Genomic DNA, 24,954 nt, shown 5'->3' on the forward strand with positions numbered 1-24,954 from the left:
ATTTGACAGAATCCCCACTTTCACGAGAAACATGGCAGAGGAAACCTGTGGTCTTCTGCCTGTTCACCCACACAGCTGCCCTCCTCAAGATCCCTGGCAATCTCCCCAACATATTGCTAAGGTCCCAGCAACAACATTTTGCAAGAAATGCCATTTTGGCTCTATTAAAACAGATTTTAAAAAATTCCTTCTTCCCAACTTTTCTTTCCAAATTAGATTTACTGATATATTTAAACGGTCACTCATGATTATTTTCTTTTGCACAGCAGAAATTCTAGTTTTCACACAGCTTGGCTACATACGTAAAATGCACAGCAATCAAGGAACTGGATTTCAACCACAGCAAAGGGAAGTGATGTCCTGCTCTTGGAAAACAAAAAGAACAAAACCCCACAAGACTTAAAATGACTAATTCATTTGAAGCTCTGATACTACTTGCAGCCCAAGGCAGCACTGCTGCAGGCACTGCTGCAAATAAAAACCAGCAACAATGAAGAGAAAACAGTGGTGCAAAGCGTAAAGCACATTTGTACTTCTAACAGAGAAAGCAATTTCACTGGCACATAGAGCACATACACTCCATATCGCAAAACAGACACAGGCATTTTAGCTGTACCTCAAGGGCCTAAATGAATTAACTGGCATTTGTTAAATTAAGCTGGTTTGAACCAAGGTTCAACTTGTTCCAAGCCAAAACTTTACTGTGATTTGAGAAAATTACCAACCAAACACCATGCTACTTGGCTTCTTTTGGAACCCAGAAGTAACGCGCTAATGAAATGCATCAGTGCTTTAAACCAATATGCAGGCAGTTCATGGAGCTTGCTGCCACAACCTCTATGCAGGCCAACAGAGTAAAAAAACATTAATAAGGGTTATAAGGTCTCATGCTTCAGGGGCATAAGAACCCCAGTGGCTAAACTTCTGCAGGCAATTGATTCTGTTAGTTGTCCCTCAGGGAGTTCATTTTACTTCTTCCTCTAAGGCAGATGTCATCAAACTTGACGCCGTGAACTTGCTGCTTCTATTTGTAAAAACACTCACAAGCTCCCTTACAATACTTGGCCAATATGGGAAATCAGAGGCTTACAGGAAATTGCCCATCTTAATCTTCACTAACATTTGGCTGCCACTGGCACCATGGTACCTGTGGAGGGATATACCTTTTATTCAGTGCACGAGCGATCTCAGTTATGCATTACTAGTAATGCCAGGGTTGGTCTGTGCTGAAATTCTGCAGGCAAAATATACTACAAGCATATATAAGAAACATGCTCAGTGGTGTAAGGAAGCAAAAACCTTTCAATTTTTCTTTGGGTTCTGTTGTTTATCAGTGTCCTGTGAGCAGTAATTTGAGATTATTACCTCTTCCAGTACTAAGTTTGCCAGAGACTAATGAGGTGGGGCAGGGGTTTGAAAGATGATGGCAAATGGCAGGAATAGGTTGTGCTCACAATCACAGTTCCTGAACCGTTAAAGGCAACTACACAATGATATTAATGGGATATAAAATGATCATAGAAATTAGTGAGTCTTGCCAGCAATACCAGAACCAGTTACACAGGCACAGCTAGACTAAGAGGAGGCTGGCTTTTCAACTATTTATGGAGTTACTACTTCTACCTCTGTCTTTCCATTTTCTAAATGAGGGCAGCAATGGAAGACTTGGACATGTTTTTCAGTTCAACAAGAAGAGCATCGGCAGTGATGACAAATGTATGCCAGCTTGATCCTAAGTATCATTTCAAAGAAATACTCAAAGCTTGATTGATGCTTTAGATTTTTCTTAAGTGTCCATATAAAAGGAACACTAATCGCGGCATCCTTGTAGGAAATTATCTGTGGTCAGTATAACAGGGCAAGGGCATTGCTGACTTTGAACAGCAATGAGAACGGTTTGTTTCTTGCTACCTTCTGGAGCCAGAAACTAACAAAGCAGCATGAAGAAAACTAATTTCTTTTCTCTTTTACTTTTCACTTAAAGAGATAGCGGGAGTCTTCCATACAGGGTGTTAAGTGAGACATGCTACTAACATTTTGGAATTTGTTTGTTTACAATTACAAAAGATAGAAATGCATGTTGGATAACACAGACCAAGTTGGGTGGAGGTGGCAAAATAATTTCAAAACTTTTCCAGAGATTTAGAGCAGTTTCTGCACAATTTAAACTGCTATTCTTAAAAGTGGGCAGCTTTAAAATTTAGGTCTGAAATGTGTGAATTGCCCTGTTTATTTCAATTGTATCACTAACTCTGGAGAGCATTTATGCCAGTTCAACTCTGCTCTGTTGGGATCTGGTTGTATGTTGATTTTCAGTATTGCACCTTTGCTATCTTCAATCCTGCAGAGAAAGCAAGTGTAAACACTGCAATAAAGAAATTCATGCTTACATAATCTGAGATCCCACCATCCATCTCTGAACATTTTCTATCACTGTTCAGGATGCTACTTTTGTTGGGAGGAGGGCACTGAGCTGTTATTCACTGTGTTAATTGATGCTTAATACAAAAATACAATTCTGCAGATACCTTTATTGCATTATACCAACAGTTCAGTTAGTATAATTGCACACAAAGAGCAACCAAATGTAATTTTCTTTTCCTTAATACTCGCTCCGCTGTTCCTTTCAGCTCCTTCATCTGATTAACTAATGTGACTCAGAGCTCTTCCGAGAAACAGACATGTAAGTACTTGTAAGAGGACTCTCCCTGATGCAAAAGACAAAATCTGTGCAACCACTAAGTGTTGTGAGGAAGAGACCGGAGCTGAAGGAAAACAGTAATCCAGTCTGGATGAGAAAATGATTTTATGACAGTTTCCATGCAAGAAACTATGGTCACACAATGGCCGGTGGATATGCAGATCAGATGGGATGAAACAATGCAAGATTTAAGGGGGAAAAAAGGTTAATCTTTTTGTACATTTCACCATTTTTGTACTGTGCGCCCTGACATGAGTAAGTTGTCAGTGGGACAGATAAGAAGCTGAAACATCAAAAGAGGGGCTACCCTCACGGTATTTACAGCCTATTCAGAAGCACAAGAAATCTTTAATTAAAGCTTGATTGCTCTGTGTCTTGTTATCTCCTTTTGCCTACTGAGAATCCTATTTTGCCTCCTCCATTTTCCATGATAGTAATTTGTTTACCGAGAGTTCCTCATTATTGCTGACTGTATCTTTATATGCCTGAATTTCCCATATTCTGGTCTTGTCTATAAAAGGAAATTGCATTGGTTTGATATAAATTGGCCTTTTAATTGGTAGTTAAACTCCCTGTAGAGAAATGCTATGGTTTGAGCAGCTTTCAGTTTTACTTAAACCAATACCTAATCAATTTAAAAACAAAGCCAAAGGAAGCTTGGTTTACATCAAAATAAACAGTGCACAGATTTAACCATTTCAATCAAAAATCCTAGTTCCACTGAAGTGGTTTCAATCTTCTGGTATACGCAGGTTTACTTACAACTTTTTTGCAGGCTTCTTTTAGAATCAAGTTTCACCTGCAACCTTTCAGCAAGAAGCTGGCATGTCAGCAAATAACATATCATTAATTAATTGAAAAGGAAAGCATTTGCATTGCTTGGTGATCATCTATCTAATGGCCACCTTGTACTGCAAGTAACTGTGTGACTTGAAACCTACAGGAATGTTTCTGCGTTGGCCCTGGTCATCATCAAGAAACTTGAGAGAGCAACACCACCACATTAGTTGTAGCAGTTTTGGGACTTATTCTCTACACAGCACTTTCATCATCCCATGTGTGACACATGACAGTGGTTAAGAGGTTTCTGGAAGCTTTAGGATCTTTCACAGCGTGGCTGCATTATGTGTTTCGAACATTCAGTGTACATACCCTGGAGGCATGCCAAGCCACGATAAGCAATGGCAAGGCTGAAGAAGTAATTCACTGGGTACAGGGCCTGAGAACAGAGAGGACAGGGAGGTTGGTGGTGATGACTATGGCTTCTGCTGAAAATGGATTTCCAAGCACAGCCAAAACCAGCAGGTGCATGTAAGAGGTTGTTCTCAGTTACAAAGGAGCAAATTGAGGCCCGTACCCTTGAAAGCAGCGGAGCTTCTTTGGATTTACTGTCATGTAAACAAAGTGGTACCTGTCTTTCAGACCGTACTTCCTGCTGCGTAGTCTGAGCTGGCTTGAGGACTTGGGGAGGGCATTTTATTATCCTGTTGTCTCCTCAGCTATAGGAACACAGTTCTTTGTTTTAACATGATTTCTTAAGAAGGAAATATTATAGCCTGTGATCCATCACACAAGGCAAAGATCACATTAGCTGTAATTACTTTTGGCTGAGCTCATATTGGTCAATGCAGTCTTTGGGACTTCAGGGTGCACTGATGCTGTTGGTTCACTTGCACAACAGTAAATATGTGGCCATCAAAGTAAAGGCCTTGACACACTCAGCCTGAGGTTTCTTAAATGCATTACAGGATGCAGAAAGAAACAAGATTAAAGTTGGGTAAAATGCATAGCCCAGGGACCAAACAAGCATCTGAAGTGTTTATCGAGAGCAGGGACTCAGCAACACAAAGGAAAAAGGTGATTTGGTGCTCTGGAGACCCTCAGAAATGGAATGACTTCCCACTGCAAGAAGCTGCAGCTTAGCTTCTCTGATTTCTGCCCTGTCTACACTGAGGGCACAAAGGGGAGAAAATTGCTGCTGTAGGAGTGATTTCAAACCTCAAGGGCTGGAGACAATTTTAGACAGAGACACGAACAGGACTGAGGATCAAGCCCAGAAATTAGGCAAGCTGGCTTAGATACCGCAGGAATTGCCTTGGATTTTCACTCCAATGTCATAACAAATCATTTGAATTGCTCAAAGTAACTTGGTGACCTTCTCTTCTACCCCCATGCAATCTGGCAGCCATTATTTCTACTATCTAAGCATTTCTTTAAATTGCATTCCTCAGATAGGACCGGGAGCAGAAAGGCTAAATGTTCCATCGTTTCAGGTCTAGTTAGAAGTAGGAAGTAACAAAATTCTTGAAGAAACCTACAGCACAAGATTTCTAGCCTAACACCCACATGCCCACTTTACATTAACTTTGCATCCAAACTTCAGGCCATTCTCCAATCTGAACCCGATATCTAATGGCTTTTGTGTTACTAAAACAGTAGGTACCCTGGAAGGAAATGTACGGCTGCCTTAAGGAACTACATCACCACCTAAGCATTGACATTGCTATGGAAAGTCAGCCAGAAGTCCATAATCTACACCTGTAGATCTATAGATCTTACCACAAGATCACTGACCTAAGAGCAATACTGAAAGCACTTAAAAGTAAAAGGTAGCTCCACTTAAAGGCAGGAAACGGAGATACAGATATCGAAGGGAACACTTCAAAGGATCTGCAAAGAGGATGTAAGGGTCTTTTTGGAAATTATACTTTTGTGACCAGCCCAAGCTCACACAGCACATTTGTAACAGAGCTAGACACAACCTTTATAGCTAAGCCACAGGTCCACCCAGCCCAGCATCTTCTCATTCCCTCTGTCTCATTCTTCTGAGACTCCTGTCAGTGCCCTGCACTTTTCTTGCTATATGATGCTCAGTACATAAAATATCAATAAACTCCACTTGATGGCAACTCTTGGCCTACACTGCAGACTGGATCATCAGCCTCCACTGCCAGAGCCTGTTTCACAAGAGAGTTCAGGTACCAGCAACTGCCCTGCTGCAGCAGCACGGAGTGGGCTAATACATCCAGCTTTTCAGTCAGGCTTTGAAGACTACGTGGAGCTTTTGACCACACTGACCAGACTGCTGTTCTGGTCAGAGCTAACATCACTAGTTCATGCATTTCAACAGTACACTGCAGGTAGCAAAGTGAAACATAACCTAGAATAGAACAGACTCAAAGAAGCCTTTCTAAGACAGAGGAGTGCGACAGAAGGAGGCAGGCAGGAACAAACCCCTGGGCTTACTGACAAAGTAAAGGAGGCTTATACCAACCATGCCCCTGTTCTCTACCTTAAGAGGGGTGGTATTTCAAATTGGCAGGTAACTAGCTAGCCCCAAGTGAGGAGAAACAGCTGCACACAGTGCTGAGCATGGCAGTTATAGCAAGTGCTTGTCTCTCCTGTAGTCACCCCTCATGTCCACGGTCAACCCTTCTTCCCCAGGTAGGCTGGAGATTGTGGCCACCTGAATCAAATAAGGAAGAGAAGCTGGCAAGGAGGAGGGAAGGAATCAGACTGAAATAGAAATGCACATGTAGAGCCCAAAACAGATATTGTGAATGTGTGGGCAAGCCTGGGAGAGGGAAGAGACAAACATTTGGGAGACAGTGATGTCAGGGGGAGGGAATGGAAATCTTGCATCTATTTGGCCTATGCTGCTACAGTTAAGCTGGAAAGGGGAGCTGGGGGACAGGGGAGAATGAAATAACATTGACCATACAAGACTGACATTCCTAACTAACTAAAAATCATGTTTTTAAAACAAAGTCCAGTGCTGTACTCTTTCAAATGGGCAATGAAAATATTACTGAAAAAGTGAAGGAAGCTATGTTATTACAAACCAAGCCTATATTAACTAGACATAGGTGTTCAGGTTACCACATGCTGAACTCAGTCAATTTGGACACCACTTTGATTCCTGCCTATTTTTAAATGGCCATGACACCAAACAAACCTGTCTTACAGTTTAAAAGCACTTTTTACTTCAAGAGGTGGCTCCCTCTGGTTCTTTCTTTCACCTGGAAAAAAAGAACCAGCTTTCTGGTTCTGAACCATTCTTTCAAATTGGAATCGAAATCCAAGTTACATTTAACAGCTAAAGGTATGTGCTTTCTTGAGCTTGTTTTGTTTTGTTTTGTTTGTAAGGGACTCAGGAAAAGATCTGAACAAAGGCTTTGGTAAAAAGAAAAAGTAATCATATTGCATTTAGCCACATCTAACTGAAATCTGTACTAGTTTGAAACTCTGCTGTCTGAAAATGCTTCTCAGACCAGACAATTACCTGCTGGACCAGAAATGGGGGCAGTGTTAAGTTGGAGATTTCCCAGAAGCTTTTGTTGCCATCCAAACTTCTTCTGGCCACCTCTACTGGTGAGCAAATTGCTTGAGTCTGGAGTGGTACCTCGAGGTGCCTTCTCTCCACTGACTAGAAAACAAGAAGTCACAGATTGGTTTATCACTGAGGGCGGCTGAGTCAGTATGTGATCCAAAACTGAAGCTCAATTAAGGGCTGGAGGCTTCTCTGCTGAGAATAAGAGCCTGCAGCCACAGGATATAACACTATTAAAAGGAAAGGGCAGATTGACTTTCCATTGATGTTATGGGAACTGTGACGAAAGAAAAATAAACAGGAATGAGTGGTGGACAAAACAGCAAATGCATGAAGACACAAAGCAGAAATACAGAATACAATCTTTAGCAACTGTTAGAAAGTTTCTTTTTTAGCCAGTAAAAGTATGTGCAATCTTTTTTAATTACAGCCTAATTTTAAGATCTCTTTAGAATACTGGAACCTGAGGTACATTGTACTTATGCACAGAAATCAAGGGGTATCACTGCGTAAATGGAAAGACTCACAGCCCCAGCCAATGCAAATTAACATAACACAAAGCAGATAAAACATTCTGACTGCTGCTGGATGAGGAAGTGGCTTAGAGGTTTTCAATCTGAACAGGGCTACAGAGGTTGTAGCTTCAAGCCTAGGAGATGAAAGAACACACTTAAGTTCTACTGCTCAGCCCAAGGTAGAAGTTTCATGTGTTTCAGAGCAGCAATCCTTCAATCCTCATGTAAGTTGTTGGTCTGAGGTATAGAGTAACAGATCATTGAACACATTTACAAATTAAGTAATTCACTATGCATGAGATTGTTAAAGAGGAGCCAGACACAAATGTTCAATAAAAATCTAAATGGGGTGAAACCTGGCAGCAGAGGTATAGAATGGGCATATTCTAGAGGCCAGTCAATCACAAAGTCTGTATCAGAATCCAAATTTTTCCCAAGAGTGGGAGAGAGTGAAGATCCCAGTTTCTGATTCAGGCTTATACATGTCAGTCCAAATAAAATAACCTTGTTCTAATTTAACTGGAGTATTGTGCCTGATGTTATTGCAAAGTTAGTGTCAATCACAGGATGCTTGTCTTTCTCTAGCCAGAGTCCAACTGTCATTCATTTTGATAACTGTCATACAGCAAACCAGGTCATGTGGAACTCTATAATCACAGATTGGCTTCTGCATCAGCCTGGGTGGATAGGTGTTGCTACTGTCTCAGCTGGAAGCTGACTCTCCCACACCATATGTCTTACTACCCATTTACTGCCAAACTTGGAACCCATTCACTGGTCGGCTCCGCTAATAAGGTATGCATCTGAACGGTCTCTCTATCTAAGCACAGTTATTTCTGAAACATACCTTTACATTTCAAGAGTCTTTTGAAGATAACAACACCCAATCCCTTTCCCACAGTTTCAACCCCTTTCCATATTTCAATTACATGGCAAATAAAAGACAAGTCACTTGCAGATAAAAGGAAAACTTACTTGTTAAGTAACAGTCCAGACTAAGGGAGACATTGTCAAAAGCAATAATGGCATCAGATCCTTCTTCCCATGAAGCGATGATCTGAAACCAAAACCTGCACAGATTGGAAGAACAGGGATTAAATTCTGTTAAAGAGATGAAATTCAGAGCTCTTTGCAATTAAAGCAGTTTTAGAATGGGGGGAAAAAAGCTTTTCTTTTCATATATAAAAATATTAAATCGACAGAGGAAGTATCCGCACCACTTATACAGGCAAAGATGATCTGAGGAGGGGAGCTGTACACGAATACAGGTAGACAGAAAAAAGAATACAACCTCTCTTCCCTCCAGAGGCATACAACCTGAAGCAGGTGCAAGTATGTGTGTGTGTGTGAGGATGAAAATAAAGTCCCCTGGCTTCTGGCACAAAAAAAAAATCAGACACCTAAGTGATTTTATTCTCACAAGTAATTTACACCCTAAAGTGTTAAGAAAAATAAGTAGAATGGGGCTCCTGAAGTAATTTGGAGTTTCTAAAAGGAACTGGCAATCAAAGGCTGAAACCAATTTAGAAAGTATTTGGTGTTGATCCACCCTCTAGGAGTCAAAGGATATCTAACAGTCCTGGCAGTCACAAAAGAGAGGAACTGACAGCGGGTAGTCTATAGGAAGAGCAGAACTCATTATCTCCTTGTAGAAGCTGAGCAGGTTTGCCTTAAATCACTTCCATACTCTCAGTTGGCTTTTGCCAGGAAGTTCTGCCACTCCTACATTACCAGAAGAAAGATCACTGTAAATTCACCCTCAGTGATATTACAGGTCAACAGGAAGAGCAAAACCAACCCACAATCAAATACTTCAAATACGATAGTATATTGACCATGCATTAATTTAATGCACTCATGGATTTAGATTTTATCTTAGCTTAGCAAGTTCATGTTCTCCCGATGCATATTTGCCATATAAAATCATAACACTCGGCTTAGGAATGAGAACAATTTCTAAAAGCAGCCGACCATGGCCCAGAAGCGAGATACAATGCTGAGAGGTTGCATCAAGACTATAAAAACATGAAACTGTCATATGCTGTAGAACAAGCTGCAAGAGAATGCAAAATATTATTTAAATCTCATTCTCTGTTGTATCTTGATGTTTTACACCAGCAGAAGTTAAGCCATTCATGGGTCTCTTTAATGTAGATCTATGGCTGATGATGGTTCATGCTCTGTATTTTAGATATAAGTGTTTAGCCAGAATGTGAATTCTTGCAGGTGTTCCAGTTTAGACTTATAACAGAACAAGGTATTTTTGAGGAGTAGTCCTATTTATTTAGAAAGGCTGTAGAAATCCTGTTCCTTCACTGCAGCAAGAATGTAAACACCAGCAGAAGTTTTCTTTTCTCACAGACTCTAGACCTTTATGCATAGTACTGGGTCTAAAATATTTTCTCTCAGCTTTTTGGCTGCTGTCAGTGTTCTTACATTAGTCTTGTTGTCTCCTACTGTTTTTAAAATCTTTAAAACCAAATTTTTCTTGGTAAAATCCTTTACGAACAAACCAACCTCACAAGACAAAATTCAAGTGAAGCTTCTCTGCTCATATGTACATTTGCTTTGGGACAGCATGCTGCTGTGTTTTGAATGAGGGTTTTGACTGTTTCAGCCACCTGACTCTGTCAACAAACATAACCAACTTCCATGTTGTTCTCAAATACAGTGCAGCTTTCACCACCTTTGGCACAAGCTGAAACAGGCTCCAGGGATATACGTGCCTTTTGAGGATATCTAGATCGAAGTGTTGTCGTCTTCTGCAACTGGTGTTCTTGCTAAGCTACAGATGGGAACACAGTCAGAAAAGCTGACCCAACCAAAGCAAAAGCTTCAGACAGAAAAAGATCCTGGCAGTCCTTGAAAGGTGCAAAGGGTTTACAACAGGACAGTCTGTTCACAACAGGAAAGAGTTGATGCAGTTACTGTGTTCCTCCTTTATTTCTGGTAAAGTAAAACAATGATGCTTCAATACTGAAATTTCTCACTCCTTGGAGATATGCATTGGACATACAGAGAGACTTTTCTAAAATTGACTTTTTATGTTCTAAAGACATGAGTAGCTGCAATGAAAGAGCAGGTGATTGACACAAAGAACAGTGGATATGGTGAAGGAAGAGTATTCCTAGCATCAAAGGAAACTCCAAACAGCAAGACATAATTTGCCTTGCTAAATGAACCATCTTTATCCGTTCAAAAAGTAGCAGCTTCATCCAAACAAATCTGAAGATCATAAAAGCATATTTTTTGCCTTCCCAATCCATACAAAGTGCAACTGCAGTCTGACATTGCCAGAAGCCTCGCAGTTCTTCGTTGGTACGCCTGAAACCCATTGTGGGTATGTCTAGGAGGAGAACTGGAAGGAACATAAAATCCTTGGATGTTAAACTGGCTTCCAAGTACATCAGCTGTCCTGCCCCTGCCTCCTGCCCCGATTTGCTCCACAGCTGACAGCCCACAACACTTCAAATGAAATTACAAGCTCTAGCATAAACATAAGCTGTTCAGTTTGAGACATGCCATGTGAGTCTTAAACAGAAGCTGTTGGACAAAGTGGCCTCTCATTGACTTCTTCCTGTAAGTTACTGTGCCAGCAGCAGAGATGACTGAACCATATGTGAAACAGGGTCTGAACCGCCACAGGTCAGAGTCTGGTATGTTATGGAGAACCAGAACATACCTTGGGCTGTAAACTACAGGCCATAGCTCAGCAGAAGCTTCTCCCTCCCTGTTGTGTCCTGCTGAAACCTCCAGGAAGCTGTAAGGTGGAAATGGATTCAGCTACACATCTTTCAGTTGGCTGTGTCTGAAAATCAATGCCCTGCACACAGTGAACCTTGGTGCTACATTGAAGGGACCACTGGAACTCAGTCTCTGATGCATTTATCTTCAGCCTGTTTCCTGGGGGTGCACACTAAAAGCCGCTTGGAGATGTGGACATTTAGATGTGTACTTATGTTTGTAAGGGGCTAAAGTAAGGCTGGGAAATGAACTACAAAGACAAAAAAGCAATTCTTAGACATGGTCCCCCATGTCAGCTTTTCCCTCCACTTCTGCAGACTTTAGCTGAGGTTGCATAAGAGACGGATACTTCCGCAAAGACTACTACGCACTTTCTTTGCACCTGGCAACTAAATACTTCTGAAAATAGCTTTAGGCAACCTAAGCTTCATGCCCCAAGGTGTTATCCTTTGATGCACTGTTCATGTCATGCCTCTTCAGACAATGAAGGGTTGTTCTTATGAGAATTATCAAATATTCAGCCCCTAAGAACAGAAAGGCATGATACAAACCAGTATTTCTGTCATTGAAAGGAGTGCCATCTAACATGCCCATATAAGAATGCAACAGGTTGCATTTTACTTTTATTTACAGTTCATTCAAGTTAAGAGACAGCCTTGCTGATTTCACCTGCAAGAGCACTGGGACCAGAACATTTGAGAAGTTTCCTAAAGTTCAGAAGGGATGAAAAAAATTACAGAAATGCCTCCAAAACAGAAAAATCACGCGAAAGTCAAACACTGTTAGGACCATCAGCGCCACTCTGGTTGTCTATCAATCTGATTTTTTTCCTAACATGAATGCAGTTTCAGTACAAATCTTCTCTTGAGACCAGCATTTCTGCAACAAATAGTTCATCTTTTTCTCTCCAGTTTAATGCCACTATTAATTTAGAAATATGATGTCTTTCAAATTCCATTGAAACAAGATCATCAGTTAACCAACATTTCAATAATTAGCTTTGGTGGTTTTAGCTTAATGGGCTGATTAAGGGAAATTTAATCAAAATTGAAGATGGAAATGTCACACATCAGTGAGATGGAAAAACCCCCACAGACAATCTTATTCCCTTGCCCCCTCCTTTTTCTTTTTCTTTCTGTTTGATCCCTGAAATCAATGAAACAACTCCCTTTGACTTTGGTGAAAGCTGATACCGAAACACCAGAAGCATATGTTATTGCAGCAACTCAGTAGAACAGTGGAGGTGACAATATCTCACTGGTATTTTTGCACAGATCAAATTGGGTATGCTGACTGCACATCCAGTACTTCAACTGGCCCATATACTGGTCCACAGCACTGTGTAGACATATTCACTGCAAACAGATGCTGTGGTGGATGGCCATGAAAGAGTACTCCTGAAGGCAATTACAAAGAAACAGCAAAATTAGTGCTGGCAAGTTTGTTGTGACTTTATTGCTTAATAAATCCCATAACTTCCTCACATGGAATCAAAATCCTCATCAGGCAAGTCTGTGTTTGTAAGCTAGATTTCTTCATAGGAATGAAAATATGGCTGCTATGAAAGGCTTTAATGGCCTGGATATTAGAAAAATTGTTACTTGAGGACTGGTGAAAATAACTTATCTGTCTATTCTTTTGTCCTACTTGGCCCCTGGAGCTCAGCTAGAAAAAAAGTTCCTTAGATGTATGACAATTGGGAAGTACAAGTTACATCCCGCAGAGTTCAGTGTCAGCTGAGCTGTGAACGCAACTCATACAGAGGCCTTTTTTTTTTTTTAAATCTGTTTGAGGCAGATGGGAAATGCTGTACCAGGTGGACAAAAAAAAACTAATTCAAATCTCCCCTTTGGGGAACATCAGCTCAGCTGTCTGAAGGATACAAGTTTTACATAAATTCAAAACCCACTCAAGGGTGGATACTGATCAAATATTTCAGAGTCACAGATAAAAAATGGCACCAAAGGCATAACAAATAAGCTTTTTTTGGTTTGTTTCTTTGGCCCAACCTGTGAAATCTGAATCCAGATGAACAGCTCTTTGAAAAGTAGGACCAAGCATATTCCAACTCAGTTAAATCTGACAGAAACAGGATAACATCAAAGCTTCTGGGCTGTAATCTACCCCATTCCGCAGGATCTTTGAATCTTGGGTTTTATTTCAGTGTGGTCAGTATTTGAGCTTCATCACATCATCCTGGATTTTCTGTTCAGTTGATTCTTTTTGCTTACTTAGTTTTCTCTTGATCTTAACAGAAGACTGGTTCCCCCCAAAATACCTGGGGCTTATTTACAGAGGGAAATATAGAGCTCAAAATATGAAAATACATCTATAGTTATGGTGGTATAGCCTCCGTGAGGACAAACTGTTTTGCTTACGTTACCTATCCTTAGGTCTTCATTGCACAGAAATTTTAGCTTTTGGGTGTATTATATCCTCTTCCGTTCGGAGGGAAATAAAAAACATTCTCCTTGAACTGAAGACCTCAGAAAGCTGATTTTGTGCAAATTCTGCAGCTCCCTCCCTTCAGTAACAACTCTGAATTCCACCTAAATATTGTCCCTGGCTCACACAGATGGTTCAGGTTTCCATTAGCCAGACTCAGGCAGCTGTCTTCATGCCATTATTTTAGAAAGGCTCATAATCATTTTTTTTTTTTCTTTTTATCATAAAGATAGGGATTATTAACCAAGACTGAATGTTAATCTCCTCTGTACTCAATCCCCCATGCAGTGACATGATCACAGCGTGCCTATACGTACAGATCCCATTTCATAACTTGTAATGTTTTGCCTCTGATGGAACTGATTTCTCTCTCTACCTAGCTAAAATAATTACGGCTGAACCTGCTTGAGACTGAGGTACTTATGGAATGGAGAAGATTCAGGTCACTAACCCTTATTACATTCAGGTTCCCATTAACTTCTCTGTTACAAATGATGCATTGTTAGCTCTCTTCACAAAGGAACACTTACTACTTGGGATAAAAGACATACTTAGGTGGAATGAGATTATTTGGAGAAATATAAGCATGTTAACCAAACTCAGTTACAGTGACAGAATTGCCATGCAGGAAGTTACTTAATAGCCAGTAATAAAGGTTGAGATTCAAAGGTGTTATTAAAGGCAACCATGCTGAATATATACACGTACAAAATCTGTCACAGGTACTCTGCACACACTGTCACCAAACCCCCCTTTTCCAGATGAACAGAACAGCCATCAGCAGAAAAGGAAGACAGCAGCAGACATAGTTAATGCTACAGAGCAGAAGAGCAGCGATACAGGCATTAAAGTCTTACTCCGTTTTTAACAAAGTAATGTGGGACCACATCGGAGCAACAGAGGCTGGGCTTGTTGGATGGATATAAGAAGAAAGAATAAAGAGATCTGGGTGTAGATGTGACCAATAAATATGTATGTGGTAATGTGTAGGGAGACATATGTCTAGCTTGTATGGACGGTCCCTGTTCCTTCACAGCAGAGTTGGAAGAAAGCTCAGGAATAACAGGAGACAAACAGGTCTCTGTGTACAAAATGTTGCCAAGAACTTTCCCTTTCTTTTTCTTCCTTGATGGGAAAACTGATGCCCAGAAACTTACTAGAAAGAAAATCTGAAAGCAGTGTGAGGGAGAAACAAAGCAATGTAAGAAGAAATTACAGAATCATAGAAGTGTTTACGTTGGAAAAGACTTTTAAGATCATCCAGTCCAACCATTAACCTAACATTACCAAGCCCACCACTAAACCAATTAAGGGTAGAGTAGTAATTTAATGTTTCCTGGCTTGGTGGCTGGATTATTTTTAATGAAAGTAAAAATTAGGAATCATTAAGGTTGGAAAGGACCTCTAAGATCATCAGAACCATCAACCCAACACCACCATGCCCACTAAACCATGTCCCAAAGGGCCACATCTGCACGTTTTTTGAACACTTCCAGGGATGGTGACTCCACCACCTCTCTGGGCAGCCTGTTCCAATGCTTGACTACTCTTTCCGTGAAGAATTTTTTCCTAATATCCAATCTAAACCTCCCCTGGCACAGCTTGAGCCCATTTCCCCTTGTCTTATCACTAACTACTTGGGAGAAGAGACCAACACCCACCTCACTACAACTTCCTTTCAGGTAGTTGTAAAGAGTGATAAGGTCTCCCCTCAGCCTCCTCTTCTCCACACTAAACCATCCCAGTTCTCTTAGCCGCTCCTCATAAGGCCTGTGCTCCAGACCCTTCACCAGCTTTGTTGCCCTTCTCTGGATGTACTCCAGCAACTCAACATCTTTCTTGTACTGAGGGGCCCAAAACTGGGCACAGTATTCAAGGCATGGCCTCACCAGTGCCGAGTACAGGGGGACAATCACTTCCCTGCTCCTGCTGGCCACACTGTTTCTGATACAAGCCAGGATGCCATTGGCCTTCTTGGCCACTTGGCCACACTGCTGGCTCATGTTCAGCTGGCTGTCAACAAACATCCCCAGGTCTTTTTCCTCTGCGCAGCTTTCCAGCCACTCTTCCCCAGGCCTGTAGCATTGCATGGGGTTGTTGTGACCCAAGTGCAGGACCCGGCACCTGGCCTTCTTGAACCTCATACAATTGGCCTCGGCCCCTTGGTCCAGCCAGTCCAGATCCCTCTGCAGGGCCTTCCTACCCTTGAGCAGATCGACACTCCCACCCAGTTTGGTGTCATCTGCAAACTTACTGCGGGTACACTCAATCCCCTCATCCAGATTGTTGATAAAGATATTAAACAAGGCTGGTCCCAAAACTGAGCCCTGGGGAACACTGCTTGTGACCGGTCGATAACTGGATTTAACTCACCACAACTGATTTAAGTTCACCACAACTCTCTGGGCTCGGCCATCCAGCCAGTTTTTCATGCAGCAAAGAGTACACCTGCCTAAGCCATGAGCCGCCACCTTCCCTAGGAGAATGCTGTGGGAGACGGTGTCAAAGGCTTTGCTGAAGTCCAGGTAGATGACATCCACAGCCTTTCCCTCATCCACTAGGGAGGTCACCAGGTCATAGAAGGAGATCAGGTTGGTCAAGCAGGACCTGCCTTTCATGAACCCATGCTGGCTGGGCCTGATCCCCTGGTTGACCTGCACATGCCTGTTGAGCGTACTCAAGATGAACCTCTCCATAATCTTCCCTGGCACCGAGGTCAGGCTGACAGGCCTGTAGTTCCCCAGATCCTCTTTCCGGCCCTTCTTGTAGATGGGCGTCACATTGGCAAGCCTCCAGTCGTCTGGGACCTTCCCTGTTAACCAGGACTGCTGATAGATGACGGAGAGTGGCTTGGTAAGCTCCTCCGCCAGCTCCTTCAGTACTGTTGGGTGGATGCCATCCGGCCTCATAGACTTGTGAGTGTCCAGGTGGCGTATTAGACAAGAGTGCTTAGCCACAGCTGGTAGAAATACAGCAGTGGTATCACTATGAGACAACCTCTTTTTACTGCTCTTTTTACTGCAGCAATGAGTGAGAGGGTCCCCAGTTCCTTTGGCTGCCTTTGAGATCAGAGCTGCTGAAGGAGCCAGATGGAAGGGCCCCACTCCCGAGGACTGAAAGGGAATCCTACTTTCATATGTAGAGAAAAAACTGATGAGCACCAGCAAGCTTTTTTTCATGAAAAACCAGCAAGCCAGCCAGACTGGAATAGGTAATGAAAACCAGTTTAAAGAAGGAAAGTATAAACATCTGGACGTGAATTTTGGCTCATTGCAATGGAACATATATCACCTTCTGGGGTAACTTAAATTTGTACTTTTTTGCTTTCTTCCTCAGGAAGGTCACATCAATACCTAGCCTTCCAGGTAAGCCATGTTTTTCTCTTCCAACATAGCAGAATTCCTCAGTCTGTGTTCAGGAGAAGGTCATCAGCAAGAAAATAACCTTGAAGCTCTCTGAGCACAATGGGACCAAAAGAAAATTGTTTTTTACTCTCTGAATGTCCTGCCCTGTTAAAAGGATGAAGAGCCTACTCTTTATATCAGTGACAAGGCAAATGGTGCTGCTACTTATGACTAAAAACTTAGTTTCTAGGGACCTCGAGTAAACTCCTCCTCTTACTCCTCCTTGTACCATCTGGCCACTACTGTTTAAGACTGGCTAGAAATTTAGACTTTGTGATGCCAAAAAAAAAAAAAAAACCTTAAGAAGGAAGGAAACCAAGGAAACCTTTCTAACCAGTAGACACATTTACATTCCTTTTGTATTTCTATACAATCTTCTATCGGAAGACTGTACTGAGGTTGAAGAGGTTGCTATTAATACTTGCCATTTGTAAAAATGTTTCTCTCACAGAAGTTACAGTGAAATCTTTAAAGAAAAGGTGAAGTTTAGCAGAGAATATAGGCCTTAAAAGACCAGAGCTGGGCTGGGCTGGGCTGGCTTATGCGGAGTCCACTTCCAGGCAACTCCCAGACAGGCGGTAGAGGGACCCATAGAACATTTAGTCTATGTGTAACTCCACAGGGCTGGCCTCAGCTTCATCAAGGGAGCAGAAATCAAGAGAACTAGAATTTGTTTCTTAAAGTGTTATTTTTCCAGCCAGGCTTCAGCCTATTAGAGCTAATCCTTTTCCACCTTTTACACTGCCTGGCAAAATAGTTGCTAGGCAGGTTGGTGATAATAAGCATCAGCCTACAGCAAGCTCCAGAGAATCACTTTGTTACACATGCTTGTATTTTATCTATGTGATATACCTTAACCATACTTTTAAACTAACAGAATGTCTAATTATTAGCTACACAAATCACTCATCTTCAATTACATCAGGCTTCTGTTTGCTCTTGCTGTCCCACTCCCATGACTATAGCATTATTAAAATTTAAACGCACATTCACTTATTAACTAAAACCGAATATATAAATAAAGCAAGCCCAAACTAACAACTGCAACAGAGCTTTCAAGACTTTGTTTCCTATTTGCATTTCTGGGAAGTTAAAAAAGAAGAATTCTCAATGGACTAATCATTTATCATTGGAAAACAAATAGTAATTTTCCATCAAATAAAAGAATTTTACAATAACACAGTTCTGTGTTACACTACTCTCAACCCAAATACTTTAGCAGTGCATTAACGTGTAAATTCCAGTAAGTAAAAATGATCAATTATCAGGCTTTCACTGCTCACCTGATTTGCAGATAACATGTCCTTCAGGGAGGGGTAGGTGGTTCCATGGGGGCCAAATGAAGCATAGTAAGAATTGTTAGTTCATGTTGAGTGTATTTAAGTAGCAAGTTAAAATACAGCACCTCTGGAGACTTTGCCTTTTGCCTCTGGTAAGCACAATCTATTCACCCAATTCAAGGAGTTTTTGCCCACAATCGGCTTCTTTAATTGTAGCTGCTTTGATTGCATAGCCTTCACCAGGCCCTTGCCCTTCCTCCCCCATGCACAGAAGATGCTGAGCATTTGGAATTGGGTTACAGTTCTATTAACCTCTATACCACATGAACCGACTTTCAAGACTGTTTTGCCAACACCTTCCAGAACAAGCAAGGATAGCTAACTTTGGGAAGATGTAAAAAGCCAGGGCTTCAGTGTCTTTAAAGTCCACACAGAAAAGGTAAGACCTCACACAGGGTGAAATTTCAACTGGATGCTTTCCTAAAGATCAAATGGAACAAAAGAAGACAATCCTTTCCTCATCATACTCTCAGAAATTAAGCATGTGTCCAGGGTTGCCCAGGCTAATGCAGTACTAGAAATCTAACATCCCTCAGTCCCTATTTAGCTTCTTTGTCATACTCCTCCCTAATTTCTGCTCCTGCCAAATCACCTGAAATGTTCTAGCTGTGATTTTCTGCCAAAATATAATTTCTCCCAACAGCCTGAGGGATATCAAACATTCAAGAAATGTCTGTTTCTAAAGATAGAGCTGATCTAATTTCTTGGAAGTCTTCCTAATGATTCTTTGAAGTGCTATAAGCCAAACATGGAAATTATGGCTAAGCAGCTTTTGAACAAGCATGCTTTTGAGCAGTTTTAGAGTACATTATCTTGTTATTAATAACACTTTCCATTCAGCTTCCCATTCACAATGGGATGTGCTTTAATTTTGTGTGGAACTGGTACACTGGTGTGCTTTATTCAAGAGCTTTACTTCTAAGGTGATTTGAAGTTTCAGCTCCTTCTGTAGGAATATCTGCAATACCATCCTTCTTCCAATGCGGACCCTCACAGCTACTGACACAGGAACCAATTAGAAAAAGACAGACACAGCAGGCTTTCAGCAGCACCAGCATTGTGTTCACATCAATTAAATACTTCTTACAGTTCAAAAAACCTGTCATTTATGTCCGAAGTATATATACTGCAGTCTTACCAGTACCATTTTAGTGTACACTTCCATAGAATTCCTTCCTGATTTGTACATCAGTCCAGATTTCCTAAGAAACAGGTTTCAAGATCATGAGAAAGATGCCTGCAGTATTTCTCACAGGAGATTTCTTCCTTCCCAGGAAGGACTGATTTCAACTAAATCTATCTTACAAAAAAATTCATTAAAATAGTGCACTTTCTGTGAATAACTAAGCACAAAACTTTTCAAGAGACACCAAAACTTCAAATTTTCCTTGCTTATGTCTGAACCTCCAACAAACTCCCTTCCCTCAGTGAACCCTGCTGTCTTTCTCTGTAAGTAATGGGGAAGTAAGGGTGTCAGCACCTCATACATAATAGTCAGAACCATGTATCAGCTGGATCTGTGATTCCACATGAACCACTGCTAGCCTGGCTCCTAAGATCAAAGTATTCTCTGCCTGACTGCGCAACCAAAGAGAATTTAAAGGAAAGCAATAGTATAAGGGTACGGAATAATTCAGGTACAAAACATTCCCCTGGCAACATTAGAAAATAAATCACATAAATAATAATGGCAAAATATACCATTCTTCAAAGGAAACACAGCTGAAGAAAATGAAGCAACCAGGTATTTTTACAAATGGTTCTTCAGCAGTGACTGCACAATAAGCCTAATGCTGATATTTTTTAAATCCTTGGCGCACACATATTAATTATACATTCAGGACTGACACATTGGCAGTGTCCTTGTTGCATTTGCAGCCTACATGCATCCCCAAGAGTCAGCAAGATAAAAGACATATTCATACAATGTTTGTTCAAACTTCTTATGAGGCAAACTATCCCTTAATGAAATCCATTATTTCTAGGGCACAGATTTCCAAAAAGACAAAGGACACCAGTTCTCATGACAGATTGTAGATGCATCTTACAGCCTAAGGGTCAGGGCAGCAGGAGGTGAAGTATGTCTATGTCTTCTCTATAAACAGCATAAGCCAGAGCACACACACAAAGTAAACAATAAACAACAGAGTATTCCCTTAAAGCTGACTTGTAAGAAACAGCTAAAACAACACTCTTTAAATAAGCATATGCTACCAGATTAAGCATATGCTACCAGAGAAACCTTTTATGCTTAAAGCCAGAATACAGTCACAACTGAGACAGCCCTTTATTAAGCTGAGCCTCCTGCTACAGCTAAAACAAAGGTTTTCAGATGCATCCTTGTCTGATTTCCAGCATCTCCCATCTCTTTCATCCCCATATCTAGACACATTGAACACTGGGGACTTTGATACCCAGAAAAAAAATCAACTATGGAGCTCACATCCAACTCTAACAAACCACATAAGAGGATCAAACATGCTACGCGAAATGTGTATGTGAGGAGAATGATTATTTCCAGTCAATGAAATGGAGACACAGAATTTTAAGCACCTTGCTGTACACTACCCAGTGACCCAGTTTGTGAACCAAGACCACCGCTCAGGAGTTCTAAAATTCGGTGCTTTGCTCTAACTACTCAGTTACTCTCATTCCCTGCCTCTAACAACAGATACCTCCCAGGGACAAAGTGCTTCCTCTCCCTGAGGGAACCATTTCCAGGAGCGATGCTGGTCATCTTCATTGCCAGGTAGCTAGTGATGAAATGACTGAGCACCGTGAAGGAGAATGATGAGGAGAATCATACCTATCCAGTATATCTGGGAGAGGTAAGATCATCCACTGCCATATTCCCAAACCTTCGCTGTTATCTGAATGCCAGAACGCCCGGCTCTGTTCCTTTCCTGTCTTGTTCTCGACCAGCACCAGGGATATATTTCCCAGCAAGACACCATGGATGAGCCATGACATTCGTAGCTAGAAGAAAGAGAATATATGAGATTAAACACCACAAACATTATCCAAAAGTTAACAAAATTCTCAACTCTTCTTTCATTTCTTTGTTTTCTGATCACTGAAAGTCGATTCTCTCTCCCTTATGCTCATGTAATCCCTTTAGAAAACTCCACAGATGTGGAAGCCTGTAATATATAGTATATGCTATTTAATATTGGAACTACTGGCCTTTCTTTTTTGTAAAGTTGAGTCCAATCCACCTCTGTTTTAGCTTTCACATATATGCCTGTAATTTTAAAGGGGTAAGCTAATACCTCTATTATCTGCAGTACAAAGATCACACTCCCCTAAGATGCCACCTAAGAGATTCAAGTTAAGACTATAACAACTTTTTCAGCAACAAACATTTATATTTCGGCAGCAGCAAAAACACGGGGAGAATAGCTGCAATTAGCAGGCATCACTAGTAATCACATCGTCATCCCCCTGATACTCTTTTCAAAAACCAGTTTTCCCTTACCTCTTTCCAAGTTTCTACAGACTTTCCAATTAAAGTTCAGTAATAAGTAGGTTTTTTATTAGTTAAAATACCTTAGGGAACCGGTTTTCTAACATTTTTGTTACATTTAATGTAACTGAGTTCATTTCTATGCATTTATCCCTGTATGTAAAATTATTTCACGTAGTTTTCTCATTTTATGACTTTCTCTCCCTCACTGTATGAAAAGAAAAACAATCCCTTCTATATCAGGCCAGTCTCAGAATCCATATTATATGGATATAGTCTTTTAATTTTCTTGGGAAGAAGAAGAAGAGCTAGCTCTTTGTTGATAAAGAGCATAAGTAAAATACACATATATGTTACATGCAGGAGCTGGGTCTCATCTCAATAACCAGTAGACATGAGAATGCTGAAGGAATGAGTTTATTAAAGCTACCTTAACGATGGAATTTTGGACACAAGAAAGATGTTAGATACTGTGCTGAACACTATGTATGTTAAAAAATAGCCCTCTGTTTTTTAACACTTCAAAGCCAGCACCTAAGTCAGGAGGCTAGGAATTATATTTTACCCAGGAATACCTGATAACATTACTTACTTTCTTGATTTGACAGCATAGAATATTCATATCCATTTTTCAGCATAAAACACTACTGGTAGATGTTACTTGCTGTTCCTATCTCATGGTGTAAGTCTGTCCTGACAGACAAGTCAGATTTAAGGGTCAAAAGGACAGAAGTGTTGCTATTATTCCTAGCTTACGCTCACAATTTTTGGGTGGGTGAAACAAGATTCTGGGTACCCATTATATTAATTATCAATACTGAATTTAGGTAAACAGTGCAGTTCACCTTCCTGTCTCCAAAGCCACAAAACCAGCAGTGACTTTGACTACATAGCAAAACTATGACAGAGACCAAAAAATCTAGATGTGGTTCTTCTCTCTCTCCAGTCCCAAAATCACTGCACTTGTCTGGAACCACTCCCGGGTCTGTTGAACTGCTGGTGCATACGACACAAGCATTGATAAGGTGTACAAACTGATATGCAGTTATGGGTCCGTGAATCCAACTCATTACCTCATTTTGACCACAGATGTTCAAGACCGATGCATAGGTTTTCAGTAGTTCAGGAAACCACCACTGGGGCCTACCAGACCACAGCACTTCTGGGGACAAGCCATTGCTCAAGTCTGACTACCAGCTCACTCTCACCCCCAGTTTGGGAAAGGACTCACGGAGTCCCATGTCTGTTTCCATAATGTCAGACAGTGGAAACCATAGGATGAATTGTGAGGATTTTCACCTCGCACACCAGAGAGAAAAAGCAGAGTTGAGCAGGACTGCAAAGAACTGCTTCTGATACGACACAAAGTTGATGGTCAGGGAGGCAGCTGGGGGAGGGCTGAGTTCATACCCGTAAGTGCACCAGAACCAACATGGGTGGAAGAGGCTGTTGACAAAGGTCTATAGTGTAGGAGGCTGATGCCTTCAAACTTGATATCTGCATGGCTTCTCCTAACTCTTAGTGCATACATGGTCTTAATGTCAGGTAACAATCAAGATTAAATAACCTGTTGGGCATTTTATACTTTCAAGTGCCTATGAAGGGAGACTACTGAAATTACAGTGAAGATTGTTTTCCCTTAAGTATCATTAGAATACCTTTCAGACCCACTTAAGTAATTTCCCTTGAGAAAATTGATCAGGACTAAACTTTTTTTTTTTTTTTAACAACTTTGGAATGTCAGTGGACATTTAAAGCACTCAACCTATAGCAGGGTAAGCAACCCCTCTTACTGACAGTCCATATGTGAACCACTTTTAGGACCCTAATGCCCAATCTACTGCAATGCACTATGTGAAATTTCTAATACAGGTAAATTGGAGCAACTTCACTGTGCCATTTTGACAGTTCAAAATTTGAGAGGTAAAGCCTTGAAGCTCCTACTGTGCAGGAGCTTTCAGACCTCTGTCTCTTCTGGAGACCTGCCAGGCAGTAAGAGGCAACATCTACACGGTCAGAAGTGAGAATACAGCAAGCCTTTGACAGCTATTAACGTAACACTAGAGCAAAAGCTGAAGCAATTGATGAATTGGAATGGATGCCTTTGCACACATGTCAGCTGTTTGAACGAAAGACGTAGTTGGCATTAAATGTGGGAGATCAGCTCGTTAGCAAAATGCAATGTGCAGACTCTAACAAACTGGCTCTGAGTGAATCAGCTGGCACTGTGTCCAAATGGGCATTTTTGGCTGTGATTTCCATGGCATCTAAGCTTCACAGCAGGGCAGTCCAGGTCTTTTCACACCTGCTGAAGTGAACCAGAGCAGATGATGAGCTGGATGCCATAGTAAAGCCTTCCGAACGGGGCTGGCATTCATTCTACAGAATATGGCATCAATGATGGCAGATGGTACACAATGCATCCTGTAAGTAGTGCAGTGGCACATTTGGAAAAATCTGAATCTGGGCTGTTGGTGGCATACCCCTAACTATATATCAAACATCTCCCTCTGTGTTAAACCACCAGCAAAACATTCAGAAGCTAGAAACATCACTGAGAAATTAATTAAGCATGGCAGGTAGACATTGGCTCAACAGCACCTTGTTTTCCAGCTTTAGAACCCACCATAGCTGGCGATTAGCTGTTCATATGCGAACCCACTGACTCAGTAAATGAAACGCTCTAAACTGATTTAGGGAAAATTAAAGGCAGAGAGAGCCCACGGTAAACACACAGCATATTGAGGCAAAACTCGGGTCAGATGGCCACATGCGTTGTACTGCAAACACCATCTGGAAAGATGCCTTCTGAGAATCCCCTTATCCTCTGAGTTTGTGGAATTTCTGAACTGACAAACAGGAGACTCAATTCATCCAAGAAAGAACTATCCTCGTTTTGGCTGGGACAGAGTTATTTTTCTTCCTAGTAGCTGGTATAGTGCTGTGTTTTGGATTTACTACTACTTTTTTGATTCTCTCCCCCATCCACTGTGGGGGTGGGCAGGGGGAGTG

The 24,954-nt window shown here is 41.3% G+C and overlaps 1 protein-coding gene across 1 annotated transcript in view; it reads right to left on the reverse strand.

Moving 5' to 3' along the window:
- The window catches only part of ALK (ALK receptor tyrosine kinase), a 320,097-nt gene that overhangs the window by 37,599 nt on the left and 257,544 nt on the right, over positions 1-24,954 (reverse strand). The window contains exons 9-11 of the mRNA XM_075706949.1: positions 21,286-21,455; positions 8,522-8,616; positions 6,984-7,127 (exon numbers count right to left, since the gene is read on the reverse strand). Coding sequence (XP_075563064.1) covers positions 6,984-7,127; positions 8,522-8,616; positions 21,286-21,455 — 409 coding nt within the window. The remainder of the gene's footprint in view (positions 1-6,983; positions 7,128-8,521; positions 8,617-21,285; positions 21,456-24,954) is intronic.

Source organism: Pelecanus crispus, chromosome 3 (genome assembly GCF_030463565.1).
Source record: "Pelecanus crispus isolate bPelCri1 chromosome 3, bPelCri1.pri, whole genome shotgun sequence".
NCBI classification, from domain to species: Eukaryota; Metazoa; Chordata; class Aves; order Pelecaniformes; family Pelecanidae; genus Pelecanus; species Pelecanus crispus.